At 37.4% G+C, this 23,473-nt stretch overlaps 1 protein-coding gene across 19 annotated transcripts in view; it reads left to right on the top strand.

Moving 5' to 3' along the window:
• The window catches only part of ABLIM2 (actin binding LIM protein family member 2), a 141,377-nt gene that overhangs the window by 33,282 nt on the left and 84,622 nt on the right, over window positions 1–23,473 (top strand). For all 19 annotated transcript variants that reach the window (XM_040555727.1, XM_040555734.1, XM_040555726.1 and 16 more), the window contains exons 2-3: window positions 4,191–4,334; window positions 18,630–18,813. In XM_040555727.1, the coding sequence (XP_040411661.1) occupies window positions 4,191–4,334; window positions 18,630–18,813 (328 nt within the window). The remainder of the gene's footprint in view (window positions 1–4,190; window positions 4,335–18,629; window positions 18,814–23,473) is intronic.

Below are 23,473 nucleotides of genomic sequence, written 5' to 3'. Positions count from 1 at the left end.
TCTGCCACCACAGTTTCCTTTGTGCTACTTCCAAAACACTCCTGTCTCAGCTAAATTTCTTCTTCAGCCCCCATTGTTGCTAAATCCTATTTAGTCTAGCAATGCTGAATGAGACAGGTTTATTCTAAGAATTGGGGGGTTTTGGACCACATATTTGTGGATTTTTGCAAAACTGTGTACCTGTCAGAAAATCCATCTCCTCGTCAGCCTTCACTCCAAAGTACTTCCAAGGTGCTATTCTTTCTTTTTAACATTGCAGTTTAATATATTTTATCCTATTCTATTTTTTCACCTTTATAAAAAGCTTAAGCAGTTTGTCTGAAATTTCCTGTAAAGACATGAGATTGAGAACACCAAATGTGAAGAATGCCAGTATAAATGGGTGAAGTTTGGCAAAGACATAAGAACATTGAAAACACGATTTTACAATTGCAGTAAGATTTGTAAAACAGCTTTAATAATGTGCGATATCATTATCCTCTCTTCCCCATAGTGCTTGTAGCAAGCGTGTATGTCTAGAGCAAACAGAAAAGAAGTAAATCTATCTGAGGAAGTTATCTTATTGTACTTTTATTTTTTTTTTTAAACAAACCATACTTTTCCCAAAGTAGAATGCTGCCAAACTGGGAGGAGGCAAATTTTGGAAAATCAGGCATTTGTTTGTATTTCGAGTCAGAACGAATCATTCAATGTTAGGAAAGAAGTTTCTAGTTTGATTACATTCTGCAAACCAAGGTATAATGTAATTCTTTAGTTTTTAATGAGCTCCTTATTCAATTGTGATCAGATAAGTAGTCTCAGATCATTACGTTCCATCAGTAATTCACTATTTCACTCATTAAATGTTCATTGTAACTTCTGCATTGAAGACTGATTTTGATATAGAAAGGCATAAAAGAAGAATAGTGAAAATTACCATTTGAACATACTTACTTTAAAATGACTCAGTACACATAAGCTAAAATTTTACGTTGGCTAATACTCTCAAAATTATGTCAATCATTGTTATTTCAACATAAAGCACAATATATTTTTAAATCTTCAAATGTAAACAAATATATTATTAATTACATCATTTTGTTGTGCTAGAAGAAAGTATTTGAAACTGTTCTTCAAAAGAACAGTTTTATAAAGAGCCCAAAGGCACTGTATTCCTTCTTGTTTTTTGTGTGAAATGTTTATTAGTTTAGGTCTGAAATGAGAGGGAAGCAAAATAATTATTCATCTAACATGCATATTTTAAATATGATTTGTGTTACTTCAAGATTCGTAGAATTCCAAAAGAAATACTACATCTTTTTTCTTACAATTTATTTTATATCCAAGGTTGGTTGGTTTGTTTGTTTAATTCTATACCTTGATAAGAAGTTATGCGTAATTTCCCCCTTCCAGTACCTAAAGGGGGCCTACAGAAAAGCAATAGGAAAAGGGGTAATGTTTTTAACTAAAAGAGGGGAGATTTAGATTAGATATAAGGAAGAAATTCTTTACTACGAGGGTGGTGGGGCACTGGAACAGGTTGCCCAGAGAAGCTGTGGATGCCCCATTCCTGGAAGTGCTCAAGGCCAGGCTGGATGGGGCTTTAAGGTCCCTTACAACCCAAACCATTCCATGGTTCTGTGATTCCTGATTAGCTAGGAAGCAGAGGTTATAAAAATCATCATTTGACATGAAAAAACAAGGGAAAAAGGTTGAAGTGGTCAATTCTGTATATGCATAGTCAGAATGGTTTTTTTGTGTTTTGAAGAAGAAAAATATAGTTTTCTCTGAAAAGATAAGAATATTTTGACTGCAGTGAAGAGCAGTTAGTCTTGCCTGGCAGGGTGCTGCAGGACTCCCTGGTGGCGTGTCCAGCACCTCCGGTATCTTCTTTTAGGCCAACGTGTTCTGGCTAGTCAGCTATTTTTAAGTCTAGTATTTCATGAATTAAATGCTACAAATTTGATGCTTGTGTTAATTCTGGAGAAAGAAGCTTCTTTCCTCCACAGTTATAAGCTAGTACTGTGCTCAAGAAAATAAGTTGTTTCAGTTTCTTACAGGACTGGTACTTCCCATGTTTTGGGGTGGGTAGTTTTGGGCAGGTTGCAGTAAAGAGAAATTGTCATGTCAAAAGTTAAACACTGCAAAGTTCAGTTTCCTCTGTTTTCTTTGGAGGAGTAAGGCAGATGCTCATATTAGCTTGAACTGTGTGTTGCACTGTTTGTGTAAGTTTGAGCATCTGCCTTTCTATAAACTTCTAATTGCTTTTTGCACTGTGTTGTTTTTATTGGATATGTACTTAATTATAACCAGGTCTTCAGTAATAGCTCCAAAAATCACATTGCTTTGAACAGGACTTTTTGACAGTAAGAGAATGGGTAATTTTAGTAGACAAGACAGAATGCTAATGGCTGGTGAATAATGCCACAGGCAGCTCAATCCCATGCATGTCGTAGGACAAAAACAAAACAAAACAAGCAAACAAACAAAACAAAAAAACAACAAACACTTCTGTTTATGGGAGTATTGTGTGTCAGTTTGGGCAAAACTTCCAGAAACTTCCCTGGGAAGACTGAGTGGGAGGTTCAGCATCCCACTGAACTACTGACTTGGTGGACACAGAAAGGGCTCTTAGGTGTCTAGTGGTGGCAATGAGGGTGAGAATGGAGGAGGAAGTGCAGCAAGGACAGACATTAGAAAACTGAATGAGACTCTCTTCCAGATTTTGGTGTAATTTGTTATCATATATGTTTATATGGCAGTACCGTCACAGCCTCTCTGTATCTTCCCTACCTATGGTGAAGATACAGACATCACTGTGGGTTTTAGGTTTTTGGTTTTAATTAAATCAATTCTGTGTTGTTGTTGTTGTTTTTGTTGTTGTTTTTCCATCTTTTTATTATTACTATTACATTTATTTATTTATTTTATTTATATCATACATCTTTCTGATGTTGCGACTCTGATATTGCAGTAGAAATAGAAATTAAAGGTCTTGGCCAATGTGAGTTTGACTCAGCCTCTTATAAATTTATTAATCATATTGCAGCAGTCTCACAGAAGAAGTTATTTCATTATGTGTTTTTTTGTTGGTGGTAATGGTGTGGGTTTTTTTTTGTTGTTGTTAATGGAAGAAAAGGGTTGTGCAGCAGTGACATTATTCCCTCACTAAACCCTGAAAGGGAAACATGTTTTATTCCCATTCGTACTTAGTGTATTTGCCTATGAGAATTTGCACAATGTTGTTAAGTTTATTTTGAAGTAAAATTTTTAAAAAATCAGTCACTTTGAAATAAGCAATCCAACCATGGAATAAACATGCCACATTAAAGAAGAATGTCATTAATTATGTAATTTACTTAAACTGTGATAAATTCTTCTGTTACTAATTTTTCTCCGGCTATGAAAAAAGGACATCTTTCGAATTATAGTACAGCCCCAATATAATAACTGTCATGATGTTTACTCTGTAGACTCTTACTTAATACAGGGCGATATAAAAACCATGCATATACTGCAGCTGAATTGAAAGAATAAGGTCATATCTCACCTGTTCTGCATAATATATTGTAACGTCAATTTATATGGTTATATCAACAGTCTAATAAATGCAATTTCTAATTTACATCACAAGATGGCAGCAAATTTTTAATTCACTTAATCTTTTACTAACCTAAATAAGCCTAATCTCTTGAAATCAGTTTTTTTACAAAATGGTTATTTAATGATCAGATATACGTCTTTACAAACATGTTAATGTTTCAAAGTATGAACTCAAAACATCTACAGAAATGTATTTCTGCCTTAAAATCAATTAAAAAGGTAATTATCTTGAATGGTAAAGATCGATAGCTCACAGTGTAGTAGTTATTAAATCCCATTGAAGGTATTTTGTATAAAAATAATAGCTTTCATCTGCAGTTTTTGGGTACCTGAAAAGAACATACAACAAAGCAAGCAATTCAAATTTATGTTTGAAATGTTTGTAGTTATGAGCTTTGAAAGTTATGAAACAAGAAGAGTCTCAGCTCATTCAGAAGATATTTTCTCCTGTGCTGGCCAATTACACAAGTTAAAACTGTTCTATTCATATGACATGATTTGTCCCAAGTGATAAGTGTCATTATTTGTAGGTCTTACAGAAGATGGCTTTATCGCAGTTATGCATCTGATGGCCTTTAAAATGCTCTACCTTTTGTTTTACCTTGCAGTTTCGCAACCCCAGGCTGTACATAGCCAACTGGAGAAGCCATCAAGTACTGCAATTCTCTGCAATACCTGTGGAAACCCATGCAAAGGAGAAGTTTTGAGAGTTCAGAACAAATATTTCCATATTAAGTGCTTTGTTTGCAAAGGTAAGTGTTTGTGACAGCTGTTACTATGAATAGTGCATTAACGCAGGACATGTGACTTCATGGTATTGGAAACTTCATAAAAATAATTTACAGCGCAATCCATGCCTGAGAGGATTTATCGTAAACTGTACAACTGCTTACTGTAACAGTGTAAACATCCTAAATCCTAAAAGTGGAGTATGTTTTGAATGGATATAAACCCTTGGATTTTACTGTGGAGTTGGGACCTGAAGAAGAGCAGGTTGGGGGAACTGGTAATGAAGGATAGTATGGGGTAGGAGAAAGCTAATATTTATGGAGAAACTCCGACGTTAGCTCTCTCCCAGCTTTCCAGTGCATGGGGTGAGCCATTGCCTTGTTTGTTCAGACTGTCTTGTGTCACAGTGTGATGTTTGAACCCTACTGTGACCATCTGTGCTTTTCTGTTTTGGGGAGGGAACTACTTGATTTGCTCCAGATAGGCACCTGGAAGGGATCTAATATTAACACTGTGGATGACAGAAATATAAGTGTCTTGCAAAGAAACAGGGAATTAACTGACAGACTGTAGGTACATGGTTGTTTGAAAGATTACCTGGAAGTTGCAAAGATCTAATCTGAGTGTATAAATGAATAAAATGTTAACTGACATTTACTGAATAGTACATCACTAAGCAGTACTTAAAATGGCATTTACCTGTGCCTATAGTACCACCTAGAAATAAGAACATGGTCCCAGCTCTGTTGATGTGACTGTTTCCAAGAGACACTAACTTCGTAGGATAGAAACAATCTAGAGGGACAAAGATAGGAGAAGCAGTCAAAAAAAGTGATGAATCGACTCGCCAATGGTAACAGAGCTGGTTACTGCTAGATCAAGGTTTAGTAATTCCTGCACTGCACCTGTCTACCAGGCAATGTGTGCATCTCAATAATAAATCAAGTGCTTCTTTAATGCTGTTTAAAATTTGAGCAAAAGACTCTCAAGAAAATAATCAGAAAGAAAACTGTCATTATCTGTCAGGTACAGTGATATTTTTATAAATCCCATATATCGTGTTTAATACCTGAGTCGGACTTTAATGAGTCAGATAGATGGTATTAAATGTCCAGCTCAGTAATTGAATTTGTTGCAAAATTACACAGCAGAAAAGTAAGCATAATGTGCTATCCTAAATAGCAAAAGTATTTGGGTTGCCTATTCAGAATCAGAATGGTATCTGAAGCAGCACACAACCCATACTTATTCTTTTCTTTTTTAAAGTCACCCGTTCTTTTGGCTAACTTTATCATCAAATTAGTTTTTAATACCTTACTTGGTAGGAGAGCAGCTGATTTATTATTCAGGAGTCTTGTTTCCTTCCTGAAGTCTCAATAACATATTGGTATATCCTCCGTTTAATTGTCTTGATGAAGTCAAGTCCTCTTTTATACAGATCTGCTATGAGAAAACAAACTGACAAGTCCTATGGAAGGGACCATACAATACATCCATGTGTTCATTTCACAGAGTACCTTCTTTTGCAGGCTGTCACCCACAAATGCAGCAAGCTGATTCTGAAACTTTCACTGATCCTTTCACTGAAACCTTCCTGGATTAGGAAGTACATTAATCCTACCTCTCCTACCTGCCTGATAGAAATCAGTAGTAGTATGTTCACTTCAGGCAGATCTTGGACAAAATGAGAAAAAAAAAAAACACCCCACTATATTAACAAGCAAGAAGTAGGGCAGCTTCTGTCAGCCACACATCAGACTCCCAATTAGCACACAAGAGATGGTATAGGAGATGCATGGTTACACTGCTTCATGGTATTAGTAATTTTGGTAAATACTAAATTTACAAGTGATTTTTTAAATTAATTTTTGTTTTTCCTCATTATTTAAATGCCATAATTCTTTTTGTTACTTTTCATTTCCATCAGTTAGCAGACATATTTCTGATATCTGTTTTTATTTTGTTTCTGGTGTTTTATATGTTACTTATGAACGGTAAGTTTATTTCCAATGTGGATTTACCACATTGTTATGTGAGATTAGAAATAGAACAGAGAACTGAACATACATTTCACCATCTAATGTAACGATAAAAGAAAACTAGGTTAGACAAATGTGATTTGGGTTTTTAATCGTGTGCTTAAATCAGTGGATGGTAAAATGTAGTTAATGTGTTAGGATTTAGCAAAAAATGTTTCTCAGTTCTCTTGGTCAGTTAACCACTTACCTCCCTTTAGGCTTGAAGGAGAGATTCATGCCACAACCCCTTTTCTGAACCCTTCTCTGTCATGCCACTAGACTGTTGTGCATGGACAGGGAGACTACCCTGAAAATATATATACATTACAGTTGACTCCTCCCTGCAGTGCATTTATTTTGATGGTACTCAGAAATGTAGTTTGCCCCCTTTTGCTTCATCTGCCAAAGATAGCACCTCAAAAGGGGATGTCCATCCAGTGCAGCAGCAGGACAGTCCCAGGACAGCTAATCCTGGGTGTGGGCTGGCAGAGCTGTGTGCTGCCAGCGTCTTTAGGTTGACTGCCTCCATATTAAACCATCTCATAGCCGTCATCAGACAGCTTTAAGCTTAAGATCCTTTCAAGACTGCAGAAAATTGTTTCTTCATATGTATAGATGTAATAGGATGAAGACCACAAACTGACTAAGAGATCATGACGTACAAATGACCATGTCTTGAGAGGTGTCTAGAGGTATTGGAAGTATGTTTAAATGACTTGATATGTCAGAAGTGATATTACACTCAAAGAAGTTGTGTGTACTTTTTGAATATGTGTGAAATGTGAAACCACTTACCAGATAGTGTTGGAGTTTTGGATAAAATGTGAGGTTTAGTAGACAGGGCAGTATAGACATTTAGGTGTTTCATTTTTTTTAGGGTAGAAAGATAGTTTTGTATATCGCTGTATTGCCATCTGATTATTCCTGTGAGAACTACGAGTTTCAGAAATGCTCAGAATGGTAATGGCATGTATGTAGGTGCTGTTTACCTTTAAAATAAATGATACAACCATGCAAATCTAAGGAAGGTTAGTATAAAGTCACTCATTCCCATCCAGTTCTTCCTGAATTCCCCAGATAACACTTCTAAAGAATTCCGAGAAAAGTTATGAAATGCTTCTTGTTCTTGAAATGATTGTTGTTATTATTCAAGATTCTTGTTCTTATTCAAGAATGTGAGGTACACATCCAGGTTAAAATAATGTAATGGAAATACTGTGAACACCTGCTATTTTTGTCTAACATCAAAGTTTAATAAGATCTATGGAAGTAAATATGCATGATAAGCAATGCTTATACTCCTATCTATTTGTATATATTATTTACTGTTAAAGTGCACAACTAATCTGCTAGTAAAAGGCTGTAGGGAATGTGCCATTGAGTCCCACTTCAAATTTTTACTCTGTCTTTAAAATATGTCCCACTTTAATCAGGTTTAATAAAAGTGCAGTTACAATTGAAGAAAATGCCTTTGAAATATAAGGCAAACATTTTATTCATTAGACTTCAAAATATTTAGTTCCCTTACTTGCAAATTCCAATATTATTTCCTACTTCTGTAATGTAAAGCAACAGGGAAAGTGAGAAGAGGTGATAAAATATTGACAACTCAGACAATAAAACTCAAACTAATTGCAATGTCTAGTTCATTCTGAGAGTGTCTGTCAGGACTGCTTCTCATCCTGCATACTGTGTTAGGCAAATGCTCACCTGGAGCTCATTTACAACAGCATAATTTAGTGATCCCTGAGAGGCACAGACTAACATAGAATTGTAGATAGGAGAGATGTAGGTGCTGTGATTGTATTATCCTGAATAACCTTTTTGGCCCTACGTAAAGATAGAAATTACCTTGTTCTTAGATGTTTCTCAAGTTTTTCTTCTTTTGTGGTGTAATAGCATCCTGACATTTACAAGGTAGCAGTAGCCTATGGCAAATGCAGTATTTAGGAAATAAGGAAGTCTGAATCAAAGCCCAGCATTTCTAAGGGTATGGGTAATATGATTACTATTGCTTCATATAAAACCAGAAAACATACTTTACAGTATTTTATATACTCTCTATATATAATATTTTATATACTCTAGCAGACTAAATAATGGAAAATCCATAGCAAGTTTGCAAATCTATTTACATGCAAAATTTCTGTAGCCTTCACCCTAGTTAAATGGGAAAGTCCTGCAAAGCTGGTCTTTGTACAAGATGGCTCATATGTAAGATGAACTGGTTTGGTCCCAAAAAAAAAAAAAAAAAAAAAAGAAAGAAAGAAAAGAAAAACAACGTGACCATTGTGCTATATAAGCTTCACTATGTATGTATCCATAGGTTATGTTGCTTGACCCCTAATCAGAATTCCCTGGATTGCTGTCTTGTTATGGATGCAGAATGTGCAGTCTTTCATGGCAGCATGGCTGTTAGGTTCAAGTACACTTTTTTTCCCCATGTATTCTGATTTATTAGTTTAATTAACCTGGTAGAACATTTCACATCTTCAGCTGGAGTTAAGTAGGTGGGTCAATGTTTATCTTGCAGCAGTACAACTTCCTGGGAATTGTGAAAGAGCCCTGGTCTGGATTTTTAGATCAATATTAAGGCCCTTACATGCATGCTTTTTTCATTAGAACATACAGTGCAGCCTGGATTTATACCATTTGTTGTGAAGCCATGTTAATGGGAAGGGCTAGGACAGAATATTTGTTGAAAAGGTTAAAAAAGTAAAGTAACTTGGTAGTAGGAGTGATTTGTTTGTTAGATCAAATGCATCTGCTAGGATATAAATAAGTATGTTAAAAGCTGTGCTGTGTGATCTGAGGGACTGGTATCTGAACATAGCTAAGGGGTTTCACATTTCAGAATGGGAGTCATTTACGGGAAACTCACTCGTAAGATTTCTGAGTCGCAGCTTTTGGCAAAGCAGTGGGGTTCGTGGTATGTGTGGTATCTCAGGCACTGGGTTGAAATGTGGTGGCTCTTGTTCATCAGGCACTCTCAGCAACATGCCCATCACTTCCGAAGTCCTTTAGGATCTTGCAATCCCACACTAACTCAGTATAATAGGGAAAAAACACACTTTTGACACAACACTGACAAAGTTTTTCTTTGACAGTACGGTTGGTGTAGGGCTGATTTAGGAATGTCATGCTAACTTTACATTTTCTATCAGTGAAAAAAAATCACTTCTGCCAACGTACAAATGATCTACTGCAGCGGCCAGTGGTTGTGTTGTGGTTTGAGATTTTTAAACTTTAAAAATCACTAATCACTAGCTTTCTAAAAGCAACTTAATAATTAAAGCTTGCTTTAATTAAGTATGAAAAAAAAAAAAAGGTAAGTTAATCACAGAATCATCTAGGTTGGAAGAGACCTCCAAGATTGCCTAGTCCAACCTCTGACCTACCACTAACAAGTCCTCTACTAAACCATATCACTAAGCTCTAAATCTAAACGTCTTTTAAAGACCTCCAGGGATGGTGACTCAACCACTTTCCCTGGGCAGCCCATTCCAATGCCTAACAACTCTTGGTAAGGAAGTTCTTTCTAATATCCAACCTGAAATGAGGTCTCTGTATCATAAAGTAATTGATAATTTTTCTGTTGTTTTAATCACTTACTCTTATTAGTTGCAACCTTTCTTTGGATTCATAAAGAACAAGTCTTGGTGGTATAGCAACCACATCAATGCTTTAGTGAAAGCTTTGCTTCAAGGCATGTATTTCATCTACAATCTGATGATATATTTTTTTAAAGTATCATTCATTAATTTACGTAATATTTGTAAAGTTTGGTGAAAGGGACAGAGTTACAAGTATCATGGTTGCAAGTACTGGAAAAGGAATATCTTCCTAATATTTAAATAGAGCTTATCTAACCATCAAACACAGGAATCCAAACTTTTGTTATTTCTGGTTTCCCACTAGATTCATTTCATTTCATAAAGACACAGTGTGTGGGGCCTTAGTTTTTTTAGGGCATAGTAAAGCTGTACTTGCTCACTCTAGTCTTTACACCTAGGATACTGCCCAGTATTTTCTTACTAATAGACATATACATTTTTCTTTAGTCCTTCCATTGCCTTACTTTTAGCCTTAATCCCATCCTTCTAGTCCAAAGATGGAGCAGTTATACTTGAAAGCAAAGTGCTTGTTGAAAACACGGATCAGATTTTTAAAGAAGTTATTGCTGAAACTTCTGGGGGATGATCCAAACCACAGATACAGCCATGTGCATAAGGCAAAACTGAATGCATTTTGAAATGATGCTTGATGTTCATTAAATGAAGTGTTGGATGGAAACATAAACTTTGCAGGCAGTAAAGTTATTATTCAAATAAGGCAATTTTGAGCATACATAATTTCAGCCCACATTAGATAGTGTCACCCCCATGAAAAGCCTGTAATTCTGTTGAATTGCTCAAGTTCTCTTCTTAGGGTGAAGTTTTTACCCACGCAAAAGATGTCAGTGCAAAGTTGCCTCAATGGAGAGGGACTTTGTATCACGCTTTTTCACACGGAGGTACAGCAAGGATACAGACACCATGCTGGGGTAGTTACTGGACATTTCAGTGTGCCAAGGTGATGGGAGGTCTGCACAGAGACACAGAGCTGTTGCATAAAATTCATCACTGCCACAGTACTGTTATTGCACCTCCTGCTTTCTGCAACTCATTAACACCAGACCATCTGCCATATTGGTGCGTAGTCAGATGAAGCACTATTTAATTTGCAAACCTGTAATTGGCACCCAAAGCATCATTATAAAAAAAATAGAAAATATTTAATGTTTTCGCTTTACATGTTTGTTTGTTTGTTTTTAAAAAAGAGGAAAAAAAAAGAGAGACACACTGTCTTAATTAGTGTGGCAAATGAGAGCAGTATTTTGTCAGAAATGTCAAAGGTGTTAGGAGCTACAAACCGTCCAGTTTTTCTAGATTTCCTGGTAGTTGTTGTGGTATCTTGGAAGAGCCATGTACATAGTGCTATCTCTCACATGTAACACTGTGTGAGAGCTTTTATAGGACCGTTATGTTGTCTTTAAGCTATTGGGAAATTCTGCTTTACAGGAGAGAAGTGGAAAATTGACATGCACTAATGCAAAAATTATTAGATATGTAGTTCCAATAAATTAAAGGAGTCAAGTTACATAATGCACAAGAAACTCCCCAAAGTCTCCTTCATTTTAATTAGTGCACCTGAGTCTTTAATATTTCATCAATCTCGTAAGATCACTCAGGATCTCTAAGGGTTTTCCTACCCTGAAGTATGTGGCTCAAGAGCTAGACTGTTATCAATGCTACTCATGTACAGTGAAATGTTGCAAGATGGGTAAGGTATATTCCCACAGTTCTCTGTGTCTTATCTGCTCCAGAAAACTGTTCTGGTTGTACCATGCTAAAGCTGCCTGCTTGTGTGTTCCTATTTGGAAGCTGGGGAAGGGTCCAGCACACCTTTTCTGATGCTGCATGCTCCTTCTTTTGTTTGCCACAGACTCTAAGAAATGAGATGAGATTCCAGTCCTGGAGATTACAGGTATTTCAGATATTATGAGGCAGAAGACTTCTCCAAAACTTCTGTGAGAAGTTTACCAGCACTCATAAGGACCAAAGCACAGAGCAGAAAGCATCACAGTCAGTTATCTTCTGGAAACTGGTTTAGACCACTTCAAATTAATTGCAAGTCAGTTTGAAGTTAAGTCAAAATTGTAGCAGTGGAAGCTTGCCAGGTGATTGCTGTTGTTTCTCACAGGCATAGTGGCCATGAGAAATGTTCCAGAAATAATAATGGGCTTTTGGAGAATGGGCTCCCAGACTGCATCAATGGTATATTTCTGCCAAAACAGAACTATGTTGGCAGTATACTTAGCGTGTCATTCTTGGGATCTTAGTCAGCCACCAGGATCCATCTCAGAGATGGAGGGGAAATGCTAGAAATGGACTTAAACCACGGTGCTGAGGAAGAAAATTTCCATTTAGCTACTGGGAAAGCAGATATTTTTTTCCTTGTTTAGCCTGTAACATTATGGTTGTGTTTTTCTTCCTTTTATTTTCAGGGACTATGCCTCTCTCTCCTGTCTTGTTTTCATGCCTGGTTGCCTGCGTCAGGCAACGAATGGGAAAGGAAACAATTTAAAACGAACAAACAAACAAACCACCTTCATACATACATTTACAAGTTGATAAGCAAAATGCTTGCTTGTTTGGCAGATTGAAAGCAGAACAGCTCTGCTTGGATGACAAGAGGACCAGCGCGTTTTACTGTTACAGCCTGTTGTAGCATACAGCAGCACAGCAAGTGCAGCATCCTCTGAGCCTCTCGGGACACAGCTGATTTTCAGGCCCTGCACACAGCCAAAAAATTAATCTTCTTTCACTAGTCTCATTTGAAAGCAAGGAAAATAGAGGAGTGCAAAAGGAATACTGATGGAATGCAATAACAGGGCTAGCAGTGTGCTTAAATTTCCCTAATTAATTGCTATTATTTATCTTTATAGGATGTAGGCCTTATGTGATGAACCACCCATAAAGAATTGTGGATTTAGACTGTGAAATCACACGGCATAAATGACGGTGCTCCAGGTGCTGTTACAGACACCAGGCTGGGGGAAAAAAATCGCCTTTTTCTAGCAAGTAGAGGAACCCCTCAGATCCGTAGGAGGTATTTTGGTGTCAGGTAACTGGAAACCATCTCCATGAGTGGAAATACCGAGCTGTGGGAGAAGCCATCCTGAGGTACCCTCTTCAGAAACAGTGCAGCTACCTTCCTCTCAAGTCCCCCACCACGTGCTGGTACTGGTTTGTTGCCAGAGACCATAGCAGGACACAAACACTTGTTTATTCACTGCTTAAAAATTGCTCCTAAAGCCAATTACCATTCAGTGTGGGGCATTGCCTGGCTGTGCAGGGTAATGCCATGACAAACAGCTTAGTTTCTCAGTGTCCCTGTCTCTTTATTATCACAAGTGCTATATTTGCAATGCTTTCCTTGTTTCAGTAAGAAGAACTTCAGTAGTAGTGGGAAGCTGTTTCTAGGTTTTAAATAACCCTACCTCCAGATACTCATTTCGGGTGACAAGTGTTGGGTAGGAGTGGATCTGTGACATAACGCTGATTTCCTATCCTAGAAGAGTGAGGTCTGGTGAATGCCTTCAGACATGCTCCCCAGGCATCCTTCAGGTTTCCTTTCCCTGATTTCTTGTTTCTGCAGGTGTGCAGGACCATCTCAGCTGGGCAGTGTGTCTCTGCCCACATCTGCAGCAGGAAAAGGGGCAGCATCTCACCCAAGGGAGAGCCATTGGGTCTTTTTTCAGATCTCCTCAGCTGTAAAGTGGAACTTCTTTTAATATTCAAGCCAGCGTTTAACTGGATTCCTAGTGTTGTCCTCTGTCAGCTGGGTATTGAGTTAAATCATATCAAATGGTTCAAAGAGTGCAGGATGTCGTGAGGGCTCATGACTTGGGCTGTAGGTGGCAGAGCATAGCGGGTGGGGGAGCAACGTGCCAGGAGCAGAGGGTTGTGGAACTTCACCCACACTGCTAGGTCGGGGGGTGAGTAGGAGGGCATAACCACGGCAACTCTGTCCTGTGCCCCAGAGTCACTCATGAGCTACGTTTTCCCCCATTCATGAATAAATACTAAGATTTTGCAGAGGGTAGCACCTCTGTGCACTGTCACATAAGTGGTGTCTGTTATGGACACGTGCTAAAATAAGATACAAAGGAAGGGCCAAAGGCCTGTTCTGCTCAGTATTCTGTGCAAAATAAAATAAAAATTTTATATATATATATATATATATATATGTTAATGGACTTTCTTGCATAGTTGTTTTGCTTATAGCTAATCAGTTTAGAGGAAAGTCCTAGAAGGACTGATGACCATTGTCAAGAATTGAGATTAGGGGGACAAATGTGGCATCAATATCTGTTAAAAATTATTTTAAACTGCTTAGAATGCTGAAAAAAATATTAAAAGTGATGTTATTGATACAGAAAGTAAACTGCTGTGTGACAGCTAAGCCTGTTTGAAAACTTTTCATCCCAGCTTTTTTCTGTGATTAAGTATCTTACAATGTACCTGATGTTTTTGCCTAAAAAACCTCTTTTCATTTAAAAGCAAAAATTAAAAAAAAAAATCTTTAGTATGGCACCTGTAAGATTGCTTCAGTCATAATCTTCACAAGCTGTGTTTTTACTGACATAAAAACAGCTGAGTTTATAAAAGAAATATTCAAGGAAGTTATAATACTCTTCCATAAAAATGTTCGTGTAATAAACTGAATCAGTAGTTACATTGATGTACACTGATGAGGTAATAGCCTTGCTGAGCGGAAGAGGTTATCAAATCTCCAAAGAAAAATAAGTATCTCGGCCAGTAGTGACATTTCAATTTGTTACAGATCTAATTGGTTCCAAATAAATTTTTACTATAACCTATTTATATCAGTGTATTTCTACTACTGTATTACACAGAAAGTAGTATTATCCCTTCCTATGCACTTTACATTGTAAGCATAGCATTCAAGAGGTTGACATTTTGTGCGTTATTGGGGAACAGTTGAATAAAGCTGTTCAGGTTTTTCTTATATTGTAACATTCATTAAGTGCTGATTTATGGAGGGTGACAGATGCATCTGCTTAATTAAGAACAAGCATTAAATGAAAGAAATGTATTTTAAAATGTTGATATTCGTATTTCATGGATGTATTGGATTTAAGGTACACAATCCCCAAGATATTTAATATATGTATATTTATAAACATATGTATTTATAATTACCTCCTAGCTCATCTCACACTTCATGCTTTTTATTATTCTGTGATATTTCTTACCCTTAAAAATAGTCTCTTTAAGCTAACATTTCAATCAATCACATCTCACAATCCCTTTTTAATATTGCTCAGACTTAATACCAAAGCTGTAGAGATCTGAGTCCTTTTTTCCTTTTTTCCTTTTTTTTTTTTTTTTCATACTTACTGGTTTGCTGTTCCAAATCTACTTTCCTGTGATGGTTAGAAACACTTCTATTAATTTCCTCCCTTGTTCTTGTGGCAACATTCTCACTGGGTGTAAATACCTCTTCATCTTTTCTTTAACTCACTCTGTTTCAACCTCAGATTTATGTTTAGATATTAGTTGTTTTCTAAGGTTTTGCTACATTTTGTTTTGGTAGGCTAAACAAGCTAAATTCTGCTTTTCTCTTAAAATAGGCTTTCTTTTTTTCATGTCATCCTGATAGATAGCCATCCTTACACCTGCTCTGGTGTGAATCAGTCTTTTGTGAAAACAACTGAGCAATTTATACCCTATGTGCTAGATGAGGTCTCACAAGGTATAGTGCCTCCAGTACTCGCTAACTCCATGGGGCCTACTTGGCACAGTGCATCCAAAGCATTAATGACTTGTAGTTCTCTGATTGCCAGTATTTGCGAGTTTTTTCTTTCCTTCTGTCTGCTCCATGTCTCAAGGCATACAGTCCCCCTTACTGTCATGATCCTCTCCTTTGCATTAGTGCAAAGGGATGTGGAGTAATACACAAGAAGCCAAGGTAATTGTAACCTCTGTGGCAGTGATGGGAAAGGCAAGTACTTTCAGGGTGAGACAGGGACCCGTCTGATTCCAGTGGCAGGGCCACTGATGCCACCTGCCCAGAGCCTCAGTAGTGGGGTCCTGTTGACAGCAATGAGACAGAGCCTGTGTGGACCCACGTCAGCAGGAAAAACATTGGTTTGTGTTTGCTGCACAAACAGGTGAGTAGCAGGTGGGTAAAGATTGCAAGACAAAGTAGCGACAGATAATTTATGAGTACATTACAGTCTCCTCATCATCTCCTTGTTTTGGAAGCCAAGCTCCAAGTTACTTTTGGATGGTGCAGGCAAAAATGTGTTAGTCGGTTCCTGCCCCGCATCTCCTGCCAAGCTTGGTCTGTGAGCGGCTGTGGCAGAGGACTGAGGGGTGCCGCTCACCTGGTGAGGGTGAAGGCAACGGGCAGTTAAAGCTTTTTTGGAGCATTACGAACATCCACCTCATTCTCCAGACAGCTGCTACTTCATTGTGCATTTTGTATGATTTTGTATAAAAATCTGTCTTTACTTTTTGCCAAAGCATCTCTGTCTATGCTGCAATCTTGTCTTCATAGTTCAGATGGCTATAGTAACTATTAATCTTATGATATAATCTTGCCCAAAACAGTTCTTGGTGACTTTTTCCAGTTGCACTCTAGAAAGATATGCCACTGTTGGCATAAAGAAGTACTCTATAGGGAAGCAACCTCTCCCTGGTCCCTTCAAAAAACTAATTATGTCCTTTAAATTTCTTCACTTATGACCCACTCGGCAAGCTTAATCACTATCTAATACAATTTAGAACTATTACATCATTAATATCAGCTCAGCATGCTGCTCATCCTCGTCTTAAATCCATATCTGATTTGTGTTTTTGTCACACCAGTACATATGTGGGTGAAATATATCAACAAAAAGAAACTTGTAACGCTTGGCAAGTCTTGTGAAGAGTTTGTACAAAAAGTGTGTCATTACTAAAAATTAGACCAAAGGCTAATGGTGAGGAAGAAAAATGTTAATGCATACATCTTAAGCCTGTGAGGTAAGGCACACGAACAATGTACTGCAAGATGAATCATCTAACCTATTGTTGTTGTCCATGGTAAATGCAATATAATTAGAATTATTTTGGCTTATAAGCCAAAGAAAGGTTAATTAAGAAAGGTTAATTAACCCAGGCTCTTTGGTTCTTATTCATATACTAATACATTTTCAGCATGATTGTTGTTTTGTCATGTAGCGGTTAGGGGCATCTCCAGGGAGAAAGAATGAGATTTAGATGCCCACTCAGGTTTTAAATAGGGCCTTGAGTCCAGGCCTCTTGTGCCATAGTCTCTAGCTATTAAGCAAGATGATTAAAAAAAAAAAAAAAAAAAAAGACATGACTGGATATGGTTTTGAATGAAAACAACAGGGTCCTATGCTTTCTAGGATTTTCTGTGTTGTGGGTGCATTACTCTGTGCCTCGAGCATGCTTACTGGACTCGTTTCTCATTGTTTACATACAAAACATCTGATTCTGGCCATGCAATCAGGCTTTGGTGTGAACAAGGAGCTTTACTTTTAAAAAACAGATTGCCTGTGGACTCTGGTAGCTAAGCAGGAATCTTTGTCTGGAACATTTTTGACGTTTAAGTACCTCCACAATTTTGGGATGGCATCATTTCCACTCTTCTGCGTGCTGCATCCGAGTAGTGACACTGTCACAGTCTGCTCTGCTACACGTCTCAGACTCATTTGACTGTAAACATGGTTTGCTGCTGGAAGTACTTCCCAACGTGCATGTCCCTAGGAGCAGAAGACTGTAGTAACATGTATTATACTGTGGCTTAGAATAAGAGAAGTGCAGTGCAGAATCACCATTTTCAATTTCAGTTGTAAATCAGTTTGATAGGTTTTCAAAGATCCTGGTCTGTATGGATGAAGATCATCTCCTGCATCTCTGTCTGCTTCAGCCATACAGGAGAGAGAGAGAGAGGCTGTTGTCCCTCTCCTATTTTATAATCTCAGGATGCCAGCCTAACTCCATCCCTGGTGCAATGGAGAAAGCCTCTTGAAAACTCTCACAAATATTTGGTTAATCAACTTTAACCCTTTCCTACAGCTTCAGCTTTAAAACTATAAATTGACAGATAGGAGTAAAAACTCTTTTGCCAGCAGCAGATGTTTCTGGAGATCTCTCCAATTCATTCTTGGTGCATGACTTTTATCAGGTAAACCTAAGATCTGTTTTAAAAGATTTTGCAAACTGCCACAGAAGTTTACAGCAGTTGTCATGCACACCAAATCCCATACTTAGAGGGAGTGGTATTTTATCCACTTTTGTGTCCAGGAAGAATATCAAGCAATTGTAGAGTAATTTCAGAGACATTGATTGTAACATTGGTGCTTTGGATTATGAAGGTTTACATCCCTTACGCATTTCCTTTAACCTATTAAATATAATTGTGAGTATTGTTTATGCCAGCCCTGTACCCAACTTTTAAAGACTTAAATCTGTACTAGCAACATCTGCACCGAAGTTAGTATTTTTACAAGGAATAAATCTAAACTATTGGTGTACAAAATACACCACTGATGTAATTTACTATAAAAGTGGTGTTTTTCAGATACAAAACTATCTGTGACCATAAGCCCATGTATTGAACTGCTAAAATACTCCACGAGGAACCCTACTAATCAGCATCATCTTAGAAAGAGAGCTTTCCTTTTTCAGCCTTCTGAGTCTGCCTTTTTTCTTCCTGCAGCTTGTGGATGTGACCTGGCTCAAGGAGGATTTTTTGTGAGACAGGGAGACTACATCTGTACTTTGGACTACCAGAGACTCTATGGTACACGATGCTTCAGTTGCGATGAATTCATTGAGGGAGAAGTGGTCTCAGCACTGGGTAAAACCTATCACCCAGACTGTTTTGTGTGTGCTGTGTGCAGGTATGTGTTCTCTGAAGCTGTATTTCATTTAAAAATAGATTTTGAAAGACCAATGCCAGGCATTCAAACTTGTAGCATATATATATATATATATATACACACATACATATATATATATATATATATATAAATCTGTTTTCTATTATCTGCTCCATAAAAATTAGCAGATTAAAAAAAAAATTCTGAGTACCTCATTTGTTTTTTTTCAATGCTTTCTCTGTTTTATGGTATTTTATATATGAGGTTTTCAAGGTGCTTGAGAAACTGCCACTGTGTCTACAGTCAAACATTTTTCCCCAAATATTGTCTTATTTCTCTGATGTCTTCAATTTTGTATTTTGTTGACTGAAGTTACACAGGATTCAGAAACCATTGACTGAATCTGAGGCAAGCCAAATGTATACAGTATGAATAGACTTAAACTGAAATATTACAGCGCTGCTTCCCAGAAACTACAGTAGTCATTTAAAATAGAACAGAAGGGCCCTGGGCTCACAGACACTGATGTATGTGTTGGATTTCACGAAGATTCTCCCACAGGAATGTAGGTGACAGGTGACACAGCATACAGGTTGTCCCCTCCCTGAGCAGCCTGGTGGAGTTCACTGGGATAATTTCCTGTGCATGCATATGTCATGTTGTGACCCAGTGTTGGTGGCAATGTTTGCAGGCTCTGCAGTAAAATATTGATGTTTATTGGAACCATATCTTAACCCTCTTCTGTGGAAATAGCACAAACATATGTTGAAGATTTCTGGAAGAAACTTTACATACACCAGATTTCCAGGAAATGCACTGTTGTTGCAACAGTTTGAAGTAAATGCAAATGCTCTAATAATTTCTCTGTCTAAACTGGAGCCTGGACCAACACAAGAAAGCAATCCCACATTTAAAGAGAAAGCACAAGCTTTGTTGCTCTGAGTAACGGGGCACTGAGGCATCACATTATAGATGCCGTGCAACGTTCAGATAATTGTGCAGCTCAGATGTCCTCCTGTGCCCATACAGAAACAGGACTTGCTTCAAATTTCTGAACAGCCATGCTTCATGGCAGGATGTCTGTGTAGCCTGAATATTTCAATTGCAGAAATAATTAAATAGCCACATTAAGGGGAAGTCTCTAAGACTGACAGGCCTTTGTTAGATTAAATTATGTCTGTTCAGGTTTTGCCATGATTAGTAGGAGATTTTTCCTTTTGCATAGTTTAAAAAAACATGAGGTGTGAAGATAACAAATAAGCCTAAATATATGTGTATATTTAATAGGAGGTAGAACGATTTACATGGCTATTTGTGACACTCGTGTTAAATGCTGACTGCACATGCTCTACTGCAGCCTTTCAGTATTACAGCTCATCTGCAAAGGAGCACAGGTAATTCTTGGTACCTTTCTTAGCAGTAGTACCTTCTTGTAAAGTGAGGTACTTCTTCAGCTAAGAGGAGAATAAAAACACATCAATTCTACTTTCCTGCTAAGTGTAGTGACATCCTTAGCTACACGATTAGGGCTTAGCACTGGGGCTTGATTTATGTGCCTGTGTGTTACTGTACTTAGAAACTTGTTAAATCACACAAGTTTCAGTCAGGCTGTTGCTAAACTAACCTCTTGCTGTATTTAGTCAGTCCTTCAGCTGATAGTAGGGAGCTTTGTGGTACAATTTGTCTCCTTTCCCTAGAAATTCAGAACAAGCTTCCATATGACTAAATTAGTTAAGTACCTAACAATTCAGGTGAGCTGAATTGCAGTACAGAGAAGATACTCACAGGAAAATGCTACAAATATCACGTAGTGAAGACATGCCAAACCTAGGTTACAATTTTAAACATAAAGTTGCTGATACAATATTATTTCATATAAAAAAAATAATCAGAGATATTCCCTAACTTTCATGTGTAACTAAATTATTGGATTAAAAGCTGTTGTACTGATAAAGATTCAAATTGCTGCTGTCTAAACCTTCATTAGAAAGACAGATATGCTTGCTTTCCTTAGAAGGACACACAAATTCATGTAGTCTTCATGAGAGCTAACTAATGTTCAGCTGACTTGCAGGATTCAATTTGTGTCTCCAAGGGGGGTTGTAACACTGACTTGTGGTGTAGATCAACAGAAGAATACTATCATCTGTTTATATTAAAAACACCAGACCAGGTTCTCAACTGCTTTAAATCAGCCTTGCTTCAATTATGCTAGTCTTTGTAAGCCAAACATAATTCATGTTTTTTATGGGAGCGTCTGATCTAAACATCATCAGCATTTATTTTATTGAGTGATATCCTCAGCAAAATTCAGGTGGGTAGATTGTAAATACATGTGGTTTAAGCTGACATAGAATTAGGTTATGTTTTGTGTGTGTTTTTTTTTTCATTAAATAATAATTAAAAAAATCATTAAATAAAAAAGGGCAAAAAAAGCCCCAGAGCCATTTGATTAGGGGTACAAAATTGCAAAGCACATTTCCTTGGCCTTTTCTTTGGAGGAAAGGGTCTGGAGTACCATTTGTGTCCTTATTTCTTACAGATGGTCAGAAACATTAAATAATGGACCAAAAGCACACCATCTTAAGAAGCTGGCTGATCACACAAACTGTGTCTGACATTGCCTATTGCAGCTGAACTTTAATGTGGGCTCTCTCTTAAAAGTCTGACTGCTAGAACAGTGGTGACTGCCCTTCCTGCTCTAATGGAAAACAAGCATGGCTCTTACCAACTTCATCTGCAAAAGAAAACACTGACAGCAGAAGGCACTTGGTGCTCATGACAAGGGTCTTCAGCATATTGCAGGATTGTTATGGACTTTAAATGAGCACTTTTGCAACCTATATTTTTGTAGCTGCTGAAGAAACTGTTCCTGCATCGAGTAGCAAACCAGTGACACTAGCAACTCTTTTTTTTTTTCTTTTTTTTTTTTTTTTTTTCACAGAATCTCTTGATTTGAACAGAAACTGGTAGGAAGTGTGTCTGGCTTCAGATGGTAGAATCAGTGAGAAAATCTAATGTGCACACAGCTAGCTGGAGCAGGGGGAAAATGCCAATGAAATAGCTCCATTCACTTCCTGGAGCTACTGACATTACTACTTTTGAGTGCCATGTGACCCAGTGTAACACAGAAGAGCTGTATTCCCTCTTGCCATCTGCACTGTGTTGATAAGCTGCTGCACTGCTCTGTGAAAAAGCTTGTGTCAGAAACCCAAATCTTCCCTGAGGCATCCATTGGGACTCGGATGTTCTTGCTCCCTCAGCTGCCAAAATTTGAAGTGAAAAAATTCATTATCGATGAGAAAAACTGACTGTTAAAAATACAACATAACCTAGTGTCCTATGTGATTTTTTCTCTCTATCTTGCATTGATCACTTGGCTCCTAAACAAATTCAGGTTTGATTTGCGTGGTTGCTCTGCTGGCATAGTTTGAGGGCTTAGCCCCTTCTCCCAGTGCTGAGTGTAACTGTTTGCAGCTGTCATGTATTGTGATGATATTGCCTAAAACCAGGAAAGCCTAGAATGATAATGTAGATTGAAAAATGTTGCAGATTAACTTCTTACTCTAAACTCCCAGGAAGAGGGTAAGCAGACCTGTTCTTACATTTTTATTAACTGGAAGTGGCTGTGTCCTGCAGAGGACTGCCAGAGACATCTCCTCTGAAAGGTCTTATATCTGTAAAAGTGAAATAAAAAGAGGGAGATAATTAAGGCTATTTCTATCAAGAGAAGCTGAGTTTTATTAACATTGTTCTCAGAATTCTTATATGGTGATCAGAGACAAAACTTTATGGCTCACAGGAGCAGCTTGTGTACAATGTGGAAGGCCAGGAAATAGTGTTCAAAAAGCAATGGGAAATCATTACCTGTGATGATAAAAAATACTTTTTAAAATGGAACTTTTATGAGAAGTCTTAGTGTGATAATAAGTTATATAGATATATTAATCATATGTAAGATATATGGTTAAACTATACATAGACACTGTGTTGGATTTCAGTGTTACTAACATGCTATGTGTGCATAGGGCATCAGTCTAGGTTTTGGTAATATGTGTTGTTATAATTAATTCAGTTTGGGATGGGAGTTATTTATTCACCCAGTTGGATAAATGTATGTAATCGTCATCCCTATCCTTTCACAATTCTTATAATTAGTTATAAACATTTTTTGTGTGAAATGTAAATGATGAAGAGGGAACAATTTGACTCTTAAGTGGGTGATAAATTAGCATGAATGTTTTGGGTTAATGTTCAAACAGCTTCATGTTTGCTTTACAGAATTTGACTATACAAGTTCTGTGTTTCATCTCAATTTAGAAAGTTTTCTCTTGAAGCAGTGTATCGGCAGAAGTAGAATACGTGCCCAGAGGTGAACGATGTGGGGAGAAGCAAGAGGCACAGTTACCAGCTCTTCAAGGGGTTTGTGCCAAATCCATATCTAAAACTTCTCTCAATCCATATATATTTCTGTTATCTTCAAGAACATAACTAACTGTAGCCAGGCAGTCGAACATAAAAATTCAGAAAACTGAAAACTTTGAAAAAAAAGTGTTTCTTTTTAGTTCTATATAACACTGCTATTTCTAGAAAGAATTTATGGGCTTTTGTATATGTACGACTTAAGAAATTGAGACAACACTGAAAATTAGAAGTTAATTCAGTTCATTCTGGAATGTAG

Source organism: Cygnus olor, chromosome 4 (assembly GCF_009769625.2).
Source record: "Cygnus olor isolate bCygOlo1 chromosome 4, bCygOlo1.pri.v2, whole genome shotgun sequence".
Classification (NCBI taxonomy): Eukaryota; Metazoa; Chordata; class Aves; order Anseriformes; family Anatidae; genus Cygnus; species Cygnus olor.
This window is presented reverse-complemented; position numbering and strand designations above follow the sequence as displayed.